Genomic DNA, 13,056 nt, shown 5'->3' on the forward strand with positions numbered 1-13,056 from the left:
TTTATGTAAGTAACTAAACAATGATTAAAATGAAATATTCATAAATCCATGTATATGAATAAAATCAAAGCATTTACTTTTCTGTTTAGATGTATAACTTTATCTTCAAATATTTTCAAAGCAGAAATTTGAACATACACATACCGTACATACTTGCTTCTCGTTTCTAACATAAATCCAACAAGTAATTATTTTCATTCTGATATATGATTTCAAAAATATCAAGAAATCTTGTTGAAAACCTTAGACATGAAGCTTTATTCTTCCCAAAATGCTAATTTTTTTCTTAAAAATACGTTGGCTAAAACCTGTTAAAGGTTACTGAGTTGTAGCATCTGTCTGTAGACTGAGATACATATTTTAAAAGTTACTTCTACTTTTAATGTTGAATTTAGCTCACCACAGCAATAATGTTCACTTAGATAGTTCCAAGGATAGGTCTGATGTAGCAGGTTTGATATTTGATTATTAGACCGAAATAAATTCTTATTGTGGTTTGTAAAATTAATGGTCTTTGCCTATGAAGAAAAACGATCTGGAATACCAGGTGAAAGATGGTAACTATTGTTTGGAATATGGTGTAAAACATTTTTAAACATTTTAGAATATTTTTCTGTAAACCCACAAAGATATCAGTAATATGATGCAAAGTTGCTCATTTGCAAACCTTAACTGTATTACTTAAGGCCTCTATATTCTATCCTAGGCAAAAACCACAATAGTCCTTCATCATGCTGTCATGCTTTCTTCTTCTTTCCATTATCACTGCATCATTTCCAGACCTGCATGTACCGCCTGTTTGATTTGGAAAAGAAAGTGGCTTGTTGGCTTTCTCATTGGCTTCAGTTTTCAGAAACCTTCCTGTGAACCTGTAACACTGAAGATCTTGCAAAAAAACAAAACAAAACAAAACAAAACAACAACAACAACAAAAAAAAAAAAAAAAAAAAAAAAAAAAAAAAAACCTACCAGCATGCACTTGGATTTTTCAAACTGCTCCTTCTCCAACTCCTTAGTTTACTTCCAGTACCTCTTAAGCACTTTCCATAATTTCATTCTAACTGCATCCTCCCACACCTTTCTCATGCAGCTATATCCAAAAGGTTTTAGAGAGCTTCTAGATCTCGTGTGGTGACTTCCTTAAAAAGAGCTGCATTGTTTTAATTGAGAATGAGGTGTGCTTCCCAGTACCTTCCAAATTTGTTTAAATTTAATACATGTACTCAAGCTGGCTTCTGAAATGGAGAACCTCCCCAGCCAGTCGGCAGAAGGTAATGGTCTGTGGGAATAAGTGTGCAGAAACAAGGATGTGAGTAGTTTACTCCACGTGCTTTTTTCTTATTGCCCTCTAGTGAGCTTGACCATTGGAAAGCTGACCAGTGCAAGATTGAGTAGATTTTATTTCTCTTGGATGTGCTCATAAAGCAAGGAGGTTGCTCTACTGCAAGTGGAAAAAGATTCAAACTGCAGAAGCAGTTTACTGAGCTGATTAAATTTATTCACCAATGCATCAGTACAGAGCACCTGAATCCTATTGATCTCCACTTTAAGGAACTGAAACACTGTGTGTTGTTCAATTCTCTCTTCAAGATATTTGACCAGTATACAACCACGTGACTTTTTCTTTACAGTTGCATCTGAACTTTTTTTATATGTGAATGAGTTCTGACAAATATAGTTTCAGAACTGTAGTTCTAAAACTTGGGATGGCTGACAGTGTGGTTGGATAGGAGTTTTTCTCATGTACCATTGAGCAAAGGACTGTATTAGATTGTCACATGGAAGATGAATGTTTTAGAATTGTAGGGTAGATTGGTAGCTGTAAACAAAATGGATCACTGCCCCCTCCTAAATCCTGAGGATCAGGTAACATGGTTCAGCTTGAATCCTTCTGATTACTCCTTCTCTCCTGAAGGAAGACACCCTCATGATCCAGTCGGTTTGGAACAGACTGTGCCATTCATTGAATTGTGCATTGTTTAGGAGAAGGGTAGCAGGGACAAGCCATGTCAGAGAAGATGTGGACAATCATGAGACAGTGATTGAGTCCTGTTTTGTTTACTGATATAGGTATAGAGCCCAGGGATACCTGCCTTAGGAACAATTGCCCATTGTCTGGAAGAGAGAAAAGGAATGGAGGGAATTGGTCTTTGTCTTCTCTACCAGTTTATGTGCATGTACCTGCCTACAAGATGTATACAGTCTATTAGGCTATCTCATGAGGGGGACAAAATTGCTGGCAACCATCTCTTTCCCCTCTGTGCTCACCTGCTCTGAGCTAGGAGGAAGCAGTGATTAAAAAAATCAGTCCTCACAGGAGTCCTCTTCTGAGAGGCCAAACCTTGAAAAGCTGCATGTGGTTCACAGCAGGGGAAGGACCTCTCCACAGCCTGTATATGGCTGGGTTACTATCAGTCCACACTGTTTAAGGACAACACAGAAAATACATGAGCCCCAACAGCATTTTCAGTTATGGAACTTTGTCTTAAGGAGGAGTTTCATTAGTTTAACTGAAGCCACTCACTAGAGTAAAATGAGCTGTAAGTAAACTGGCGGTAATTTTTAATTCCACAGGTTCTAGTCACTGACATTAAAATTCTGTTATGGCATATTTAATGTGAAGAGCATCAGAGGATAATTGTTCAACAAGTTTTGATCAAGTCATGAGCGGGTGATTAAGTTTTAGTTTTATGATTTAATATAAAGACTAATTGAAAATGTTTTGGAACTGTGTTTTTATTTTCTTCTTCAGGATTTCTTCCGGCACTTACCTCATTGGATCCAACAGCACACAGCCATGAATGATGCTGGTAATTTTCTAATTGAAACATGTGATGAGACCATTTCTAGAGATCTTAAACAGCAGCTTCTGTTGCTAAATGGAAGATGGAGAGAATTGTTCATGCAAGTTAAGCAGGTAAGTGATTTTGCCCTTGTTACTTTTAAATATTTACTTTGTCATTTCCAGCAAGCAAGACAGATTACCCTGTTAACAGGACTATAGGACAGCTTTCTAAAGTGCCTAACTGTTCATCAGTATTTAAATTAGAAATTACTCCCTGACAGTAATTTATTGTATATGAGCTCATCTTTTATTTACCTTTTTGGTTATACAGCCATTTTGGGGCGGATGAGGGGATATTTTCAACTAGTATAAGCTGAAGTTTTTCATCGTAGTCACCTGTTTTGACACAGTGAATGTTATTCATACATAACTTCTGTTCTATGAAGAAAATGACTGGTTTTCAGTACCTATTGCTACTGTAAAAGCTCTGTAAAGTTAAAGAGTGAAAATGGTAAAAATTATTATTTTCACTACTCTTTGATGAACGCTTCTTTCAGTTATTGAATTACAACCATAAGAAGGGACAATAATTAATTTAATTAAGTAAATTTTTTCTCCATTTCAGTTGGACTTTACTTCTATCTTGCCTACAAGCAGGCTCTGATAGTAAATTAATAAACCTACCCTTTACCTCACATAAGAGATTCAGCTGGTACAAAAAGAATTGTGGTTTCTATATTTGCTCTTTAAAAATCAAAGAGAAGATGTGATCTTAATTACACAGAACTATTTCACACATTTGCTAACTCATAAACACGTTAGAAAATATCTTTGTTCTTGTTAATATACATCTATCAATATTGTCCCCTTTCAGTGATTTTAAATAGCAGTTGCCTGTTGAAGGTACTGAATCTGTTTTCTTTACTGGCATTATTGTCTCCTATGCAGTCAAGTTAAAAGGAAAAGCAAAAAATGAGTGTCTCTCTTCTATTGTAAGTTTTCCAGACTGTTGATAAGAATGTTCTCAAGCTTTACTTGCTGATGCTATTTAAGGTGATTCACTGATGTAAATGTCTCTTCCACTACTTATGCAGCTTCTTTTATATGCTGGCTATGTGGGGTTTTTTCTCACAGGCTTTTTCACCATTCCTGTCACACAGCTCTTTCTACTTTCTAAGGCATGTGTTTCCCCTTTCCCCAGCCAGCATTCCTTTATTAAGATTTCACTTATTCTTTAGCTTTTCTAGGCTTTTCATATTCTATTCTCTTGGCTGAATTTTCAAAATTGATATTGTAGGTAGTGAGAAATTGATTGGACTGTTGATTCTAGGGTAGAAACAAATGAGTCTGGCATTCCCAGACCTTAAAAGAGACTGACCTCCTGTATACATGCTGTTAATCATAGCATCATTACTATTGAAACTAATGCAGATGATGAATTTAGATAACGTTCCATTATATTGTATTGCATTGAATGTAATTTTTCTGACAAACAATTGCACTGAAAACATGCTAATTCTCTTAAATCATTACTTAATTGCTAGGTATCTAATTTGGGTTGGTGGTTTTTTTTTGTTTTGTTTTGTTTTGTTTTTTTTTTTTACTTTCTCTTTTTTAGTATGCTCGAGCAGATGAACTGGACAAAATGAGGAAGGAGTATGTGGATGGTGTGGCCCATTTGACAGCTTTTATTGATGGAAGCAATGCGAAATTTTCAGTCCCCGTAGAAGTGTCCTTTCATGATGTCAAAATGTTTGTGCAAGATTTAGAAGTAAGTGTCTTCCTTCTGTTTCTTTCTTCCTCCTTCAAAAGAAACTTGCAACTATTTAATTCTGATAGTATAAAATTATTTTAGTATACATTCCCATTATTAATTGGGTTTTTTACCAGTGGTACTTTTTTTTTGTATGATTTCAGTTATATCTAAAATATGTATAGTTGTATTCTATTAGTGACAATTTTAGAGCAAATTTCCAAAACACTGTCTCAGTAGATATTTCTTTCTTTGTAGTTTCAAATCACATTCAGGTGAGTTGACTGATCCTCTCTGGCTCAGTTTTCATGGATTTGAAATATGGTCCAGTGTTCACTGAAATCAGTGATGAAAATAATTTACAATTAGAATATATATCATTTATCATTGTTTTCTCTTCCATTAATGCATAAATACTGTTGTTGAATTTTTTTTTTTAAACTCTTGTTTCAGAATATCAAGCAGAAATTGCCTGCAATGGAAACTCAGTACAAAGCAGTTGCAAGAACAGTGCAACTTGTTACAAAAGAAGTTTCCCAAGAGGAAGCCAATGAAATGTTAGGAACTTTGACACGGCTCAAGGAGCAGCTGGGCAAGGTTGCAGAATACTTTTTTTTACTACAAATTGTAGAGTGTTGAACTAATAAATAGTAGGGTCTTGTACATAAATTCTTACATATATGCATTTGAACAAATACATAATTGTAACAGTAGATTGTTTCAGGGTGGAGAAGGTGTTACTTCTCTTAAACGCTAAGACTACCATCCTTAAATTTAATACTCTTTTCATTAAGAAGTAATAGAATATCAGAACAATCTTAAAAAAGAGTAGGTAACAGCTATATAAACCTACATGCAGAAAAAGTTGCTATTTATTGAATTTTATAACTGTTTCAATAACTCTTTTTCTTGACCGAAGGTTAAAGAGTATTCCAGTGCCTTGCTGTATGAATGCCAGCGCCTGCTGTCTCCACTGGAAGAACTGGAGAAACAAATCACACATTTTTATGAATCTCTTGAAAAAGTAAACGAAATAATTTCTATCCTGGATCCTGAAGCACAACCAACAACTGTTCTTAAACAAAAAGCCCAAGTAAGTTTCAAAAGCATCTTACAAAGTTCTGCTGCCTCTGAGTATTTACAATTATCTTTCTAGGAATTTGGATTGCAGATATTCAGGCAATAGATGTAGCCTTACCCTAAAGTCAGCTAGGCATAAATACAAAAAAATTGAAACTTTTGTTCCTATCTAGTGTTCTTGGTTTAAATCCAAGAAGTAAACATAAGACTTTTTTTTTCTTTTTTTTTAACCTAGTGGAAATTGGACTGAAGTATGAGTAATACACTGAAATTTTTATTAAGCAGATGAAAATTCATGATCAGAAACTTCTCTACATCTCCTTGGACTCTTAAGGAAGTTTCTTAGAGGCTTGGAAAAGTGCTTTATTTGAAATAAATTTCAGTATAATATTAACTTTTCTTCATGGCTAATAAGCATTTCTCTCTGGAGGAATTCAGAGATAGTCAGAACTCATTTGGAAATTTTAATGAAAATAGGATTTTAAAAACTTTTTTTCAACCTGTACTATTTCATGCATGTTTTCTTTTTTCTCTCTCTTTTTTTTAAGTATATTTCTCACAACTTAAGGTGATTTATAATGAAATCTGAATTCCAAAAGCTGACATGCAGGATTAATTTGTTGAAAGGCAAGGAAGGTTGAGATCTCAACCTGCTACTGAGAATTGCCATTCGTGTGTCACTGTTGGTTATTTTCAGTTATACAATAAATATAGAAATACCATAAAATTAAATCACAGAACAATGCATTGACCTACAATGTATTGATAATATATCTATAGATCTACATTCTCTACCCAAAGGGCTTGAGTACATGTCTGTATATTGTTTTGTGAATAGCTAGAGATCTATTTGGGTACAATACTTCACATTCAGGCAGAAAGTTGTCATCTGTGTTATTCCATTTAATATTTTGTGTAGTCTCTTTGCAATGGTCCTGAGACCTCATCCTTTTTGTCCTTATTCTCACAAAGCATCTTCCTGTTATTTTGCAAAACCTTTTTCCTCTTTGTTCCCGGCGAGGGTGGATATATGTTTTTTTCTTTCAGGATTTGGTAGCTTATCAAGAAAACTGCAAGAAAGATGTGTCCCTAATTGAGAGAAATAGTCAGAGTATCCTTCAGTGTATGGCTTCAACTGAAGTGTTACAGCATTTCCATCAGTCAACGTTTCAGAAGAAAGTTACACAAGTTCAGATTACTTTTCAGGTAAAAATGCCATACCTTGGTGCATGTTTCTGAAAATTTGTTCATGTGCAGCTGATCCATCCTACTGTATCTACATTTCATCACTCTGTAGCTGCTGTCCTGGGTAGCTCACCTCTCTGATGTCAAGTTATCAATTAAAGATTTGTCTTTATCAGGTAATAAGGGTCAGGGATTGACAGTCATGTACTCTTTGCACTTATTCAGAGGTGGGCCTGCCACAGAGGAACCTGAGATTTAAGAGAGCTTTAACATGCCTCAGGGTCCTTTGGATGGGGGAATCTGAAATCCTGCTGTTAGGGCTGCACTGTTTGTTGTTTCTCCTGACTTTCTTATCTTGGCTAATAATTTGCTTCTATATTCCCACACATCCCCTTTCACACAAAGCATGGAAATTGGAAACTTATGCACATGCTACTCTTACTGGGCTTTGTATTTCCTCAGAAAATGCAGTGGAATGTGAATATAGAAAGCTGCAAGAATGTTTCATTTGATAATGCCAAGATGTGGCCTTTGAACTATATTCCCCCTTACTTGTTGTTATCAGTTATTACTGCTCTTTTTGGGGCTGTTCAGCCCCAGTCTAGCCCCATTCTAATAATAAATTAGCCATTATACTTGGTGTGATTTTTGCTGTTGTCTTGTGCAGAGCCATAGATGAGCTCAGTCATCTTTATGTGTCCACTCAAACTGAGGATTTTCAGTGATTCTGTGACTATCTTTGAGTCAGATTTCCACATAATGGGTTCAATCACATTTATTTTCAGGTGATTTTTGTTCAGTATAAAGCTATCCAGGCTGAATTTTAAACTGCATAAAATCACCTATCAATGAATAGCTCTCTCTGAGAAATGGATTTTAGAATTTATATTATATTTTGTGGAATGTACCTAAACATAAGTTGTGATTGATTTATGATATAGAAATAATTGTTTAAGTTTAGTTTATTGTAGCAAAAGCAGATGTAACTTGGTAAATTTACCTTGTTCAACATTAATTACTCTGTTTCTGTAGAGCTGGACTGAGGTTTATTTCTTTTTGTGTTAGAAAATAAACCTAAAAGATAGGCTATAATTATACAAAGTGTGTCAGACCTGAAGTTAAAATACTGGAAACTGGCAGTTTTTCATGTAAAGAATACATCCCTATACAATTCTATTACTGTGCAGATATTTTTACCAGAAAACTTTGAAAAGATTTAGCAAGATGTTTAAGTTGAGATAGTTTTGATTAGCTGAGACAGTTTTGATTAGCTGGCTGGGTAAACTCACCAAAATTCCTTATGCTGAGGTTTGTAATCAGTGAGGATGGTGAAGTGGATGTATAGTAAGCAGTGATGCAAGTACCTTACAGCAGTTAAAGTGCTCAACTGTTCATTTCTCCTGGTAAATTTTCTTACTTGCTCATGAAATTGGAACCACTGGATATTGCAGGGCACAAGGATGAACTAAAAAGCTGCCTAATGGAAAAGCTGTGACTAGGGTGGCAAAACAAGGATTTCAGCAACTAAACCACAAAATCTGTTTTCTAAGCAGCTTTGTGCCCAGTTACTTATCTGATGTACTGGTATGATAATCATACAAACCTCTTCCAGGTCAGAAGAACTGAAGAATAGAACTGGTTGGATCCATGGGTCAAACCACCCTCACTTTGAGTCATATTAGGGGAGGTAGTTTGATGCTAGGAAAAGTGGAATGGCAAGCTGCTTTCTTTACATTTGAAAGCAGGCTTTAGGAAAGAAACTCACTAATCAAATGGCAGAGGCATTCTGAAAATATCAGACATCTAATCTACTAATTTGTATTTGAATGATGACATTAGCACAAGCCTCAGTATTAAAAATTGGGAAAATGGGATCATGAGAGGGAGAAGCATGGTGAAAATAATATATTTAAAAGAGTGGAACAAATTAAATGCATGTTTTGTAAGGTCATGGTAAGAGGGAGCAAATAAAACTCAGTGTGAAAGTGACAGCTCATTTTCTTTGCTTGTGACTCAGAATATGGTCAGGAAAGCTGGTGAGTGGAGAAAAAACATAGAAGCAAATAGCCGTTTGATGAAGAAGTTTGAGGAGTCTAGAGCAGAACTGGAGAAAGTAATACAGATTGCCAATTGTTGCTTAAAAGAAAAAGGAAATCCTGAAGAACTTCTCAGGAAACATAGCGTGAGTAAATTCTCTGACCTTCCTCATGGAAATCTTTGAGTGCATGACATAAAAGCCTACTGAATTCTGAAATTGATGTGGATTTCTTGCACGTGTAGAAGTTATACAGATCTGATCAAACGAATGTTAATATTGAAAAACAAGAAGGAAAATGATCAGCTCACTTACTGATGCAAGATTGGATGTAAGCAACCCAAAGGTGAAAAAATCTAGGGTGGGGTTTTCAGTAGAACCATTGAGAGTTAGAACACTATATTTTGATGATCTCACATGTCCACTGCTCTTTTTTTAGATTAATTTCTGTTTCTGTATTATAACCATAACTTATGCATGTAGCTTTGAAATGTCTTCTTGTTAAAATATTGTCTCAGTGTACTGGCTGAGAATAAATTAATTTTCTGGACTTTAAGTGGCTAGAAATAGTTACTTTCTTTATTCAAACATCAGTTCTTCAATGGAACAGAAGTAAAACTGAAACTTATAAAGTGCATTAAGGAACTTTGGCATATCAATATCCAGCTTCATCATCTCACCTTCTCACTTTCTGCCTCCACTTCAGGAATTTTTTAACCAGTTGGATCAGAGAGTCCTAAACGCCTTTCTGAAAGCATGTGATGAACTTACTGATATCCTCCCAGAACAAGAGCAACACAGCCTGCAAGAAGCTGTGAGGAAACTTCACAGGCAGTGGAAGGTTAGTGAATGACATCTCTGGATATTGTCAATCTTAGTTTTGGGAAGTTTCTGAATGACCTATGTGTTGAAAAAAAAAAAAAAAAAAAAGGAAAATTAAAGAAAACAAAATAATTTGTATTATTTGGCTTCTCATACAATTGGAAAAAAAGGGGGAAAAATTATTTTACAATATTAGATACCTCTACACCTACAAATAGCCTCTTGAAAAAACCCTGTTAAGTAAATTCAATAAATGTGAGAAATTAAAACCCTATTTCTTCCCTGCTACGTACAGCCATAATGATACCTGTCTTAAGTACAGGTACTAGCATTTTTTCCTTGATGCTGATGTTGGATAATTACAGTTACTTTCCTGACCAAACAAATTTGTAAGACATCAGGCCATCAGCCTAAATTGTGTCTTCTGCCAAAGACTCTAACAACTGAGCTAACTTTGCTCATTAGCTATGGAATTTTTTTGCCTGCTACAACATGTTGCTGGTTAAAGTTGGAGTGATGGATGAGGGGTCTCACTAGCAGGCAGAAACCTCTAGAAGCAGTTGTGAATACTATTTTATATAGGAAATACTTGCTATGTGTTGCCAAGAATAAAGGTGTCTCTGTAACGTGCCTTATGCACACACACATTTTGGTGCACAACTTATGACCTTTTGATAAATCTAAGACATTGGTAACAAAGTGAATATGAGCAAACCCCTATCTGTTCATGAACATATATGTTTTATTTTCTATATTATCAGGTTTTAGACTATTTATTTGTAGCAAATTTACATGGAAGTAGTGAGGGTAGTGTTTTATATCTGTGCTTTATTGCCCCTGTGGGTGTGTAGGATCTTCAAACTGAAGCCCCCTATCATTTGATCCACTTGAAAATTGAAGTACAGAAAAGCAAGTTCCTGATGACAGTGGAGGAGTGCAAAGCTGAACTAGCTCGACAGAACAAGGTGTTATCCAGAGAAGGCAATGAAAGAATGATCAAGGAACACATGGTATGAGTTCCATGCCTCCAAGGAGAGGTTTACAGAAATACAGTTTCAATGTCTGTAATAAACAGAAGTTCTGACTAACTCTTCAGCCACCAAACTCTTTCTGTCCAGCTTATGACAGATCAATTCTTGAGTTCTTTAGCAAAAAATTTATTTTAATTTAGTAATTTATGAAAAAATATAGATATGCTGGGTGATTTCTTCCAGTTTGTATTTCTGTTGAATTTTCTGCTTTGTCTCCCATCAGTTGTTCTTCGGTGATAAGGGATCTTACCACCTGTGTGAGAAAAGGCTACAACGAATGGAAGAGCTGTGCCAAAAACTGCCAGTTTCTGATCCAGTGAGGGGTACATTGGAAAGCAGCCAGCGAATCCTGAAGGATCTGAAATCCCAGATAGACAGCACATACATGAAGCTAACAGAGCACTCGGACACCTGGAAGGGCTATAAGAGCAGGTGTCACCTCAATTCCTGCCTGGGTCTTGCAGAGCCTTATGCATGGCCATGCCTCTGTGTGTCATCACAGATCAGTACCATGGAAAAAATGATACTGTGGTCTTAGCTTCAAGTAGAAAACTATACTTTGTGTAAATTTCACAAATTATAGCAGGGCTTCAAGTGGATTTTATAATTTTTTGCCTACACTTAAGAGGCTTTTGTTTTGTGGTGGCAATTTTTGTCTAACTTTTTTTTTTTTCCATCCTGTGATGTCTTATTTCAGATTTTCTGAATTGGCAAACTGGATTTCATCAACAGAAAGAGAGCTAAAGAAGATAAAGGAAAATGTTAATGATACTGCCAAGTACAAGCAGTGTAAAGCATCTGTGGGGGTGAGCCCTTAGATTATATCTCAACAAAGCTGTGGTCACTGCTACTGGGACTCTGGATAAAATTCTGCTCCAAAGTAGTGCAACTGTTTTACTACAGAGACCATAGTGGCTGTGTTGATTCCTGGTATTCTTAAAAACATTACCAGGAGAAAGGTGCATGTTACAGCAAATGTAGCAGATAGTTCTTAATTTTAATAATTTAGAGAGTGACAGGTCCCTTTCCCTATATATTTAGAACATTAAAATTATAGGGGCAGATTGAAAAATTATTTGCCACTCATTTTATTGAATGCAGAGTTAAAAGTGCTGCTCAAAGAAAAGCAAAAATGTCTGGATTGCAGGTTTTTGAATGATCTTACATTTAATTACTTATATGTAAGGAATTCTATTATAAAAATTCTCTTCTACTGTAGTATAACAGAGGAGGAAAAAATATTCTACCATTTAGTTTTGAACTGGTGACTGATAACAAAGAATAGCTGAAGATTGAGTTGGTTAGTTAAATTAGTTTTAAGCAATAATTTATTGTGTCACTTGGCACTCGACCCTTCTTTCGGTTTTTTGGGTTTTTTTTAATTTCACATACTAGGAGCACCTACATACTTTAGGTGTTATGTGAAATTCATGAGCAGGTTATGAGTCTAGCTATACAGAGAAACATTATTAGGATGGCCTTGATAGAACTGATAGATCCTTAGCTTAATGAGTGCTTCTGCTTCAAAAAGTCTGATTTACTTATGTAGTTTCACTGCTGCCAACATCTCATCAGTACTGCCACAAAGATACAAATGAACTACAGGTTGAAATGAGGTGTGGAAAAAAAAGCAATTCAAACAGGAATAAAAATTACCCTTAACTTTATGTTGCATGAAATTATATATTTGGGGAAGTCAGCAACTCAGATTTAAATTGCAACTAAGAAATATGGTCAATATATGGAAAATATAAATGTGGTACCTGCCCTCTAGCTATATGTCTGTACGTAAAAATGTTTGTGAGGGAAAAGTATTCCACTACTAACTAAAGTACAGTCTAACTGGTAGTAGAGTAAACTCTGTGGAAGAAGTGCAAAATTCTAGTCATTGACTGAAACAAAATCTGACAGGGCTATGCAAATAGAAAAATACTACATTTCTAGTGTTTCAAGCTAAAGAAAAGTAGTATGTTTACACTACTGATCTTTGAACTGATGCCATGAATGTCAGTTATTGATGTATTTTGTTTATTTGAAAAAAATATGTTTTGATCTTTTTCTATAGGAAATTAGGAAGCATATTCACAAGCATGGAGAAAATCACAGTTGGCTGAAATCTAGACTTGCTGTTTTGACCTCACAGTGTCCTGATTTGGAGGCCAAAGAGACAGAGGATGAGCTTTGTAAACTTTCCAGTGACTTCAAGAGACTCCTAGATTTGTTGGCTGAGGTACAATATACCACACACAAGAATTCTCCACTTACAGTGTCACGTGAAATGACATCAACCATGGCTTCACAAGCACAAGTTCCCTGCTGTGCTTTTTTAATTAAACTGCAAGCCTTCAGCAAGGAAAAATTAATT

General features: G+C 35.4%; 1 protein-coding gene across 1 annotated transcript in view; it reads left to right on the plus strand.

Annotated features, from left to right (window-relative positions):
* Positions 1–13,056, plus strand: part of SYNE1 (spectrin repeat containing nuclear envelope protein 1) — a 279,857-nt gene that overhangs the window by 79,686 nt on the left and 187,115 nt on the right. The window contains exons 16-26 of the mRNA XM_053939505.1: positions 2,753–2,917; positions 4,404–4,556; positions 4,992–5,135; positions 5,458–5,631; positions 6,666–6,824; positions 8,821–8,985; positions 9,545–9,679; positions 10,512–10,670; positions 10,915–11,123; positions 11,389–11,497; positions 12,757–12,921. Of these exons, the coding sequence (XP_053795480.1) occupies positions 2,753–2,917; positions 4,404–4,556; positions 4,992–5,135; positions 5,458–5,631; positions 6,666–6,824; positions 8,821–8,985; positions 9,545–9,679; positions 10,512–10,670; positions 10,915–11,123; positions 11,389–11,497; positions 12,757–12,921 (1,737 nt within the window). The remainder of the gene's footprint in view (positions 1–2,752; positions 2,918–4,403; positions 4,557–4,991; positions 5,136–5,457; positions 5,632–6,665; positions 6,825–8,820; positions 8,986–9,544; positions 9,680–10,511; positions 10,671–10,914; positions 11,124–11,388; positions 11,498–12,756; positions 12,922–13,056) is intronic.

Source organism: Vidua chalybeata, chromosome 3 (assembly GCF_026979565.1).
Source record: "Vidua chalybeata isolate OUT-0048 chromosome 3, bVidCha1 merged haplotype, whole genome shotgun sequence".
In the NCBI taxonomy this organism is placed as follows: Eukaryota; Metazoa; Chordata; class Aves; order Passeriformes; family Viduidae; genus Vidua; species Vidua chalybeata.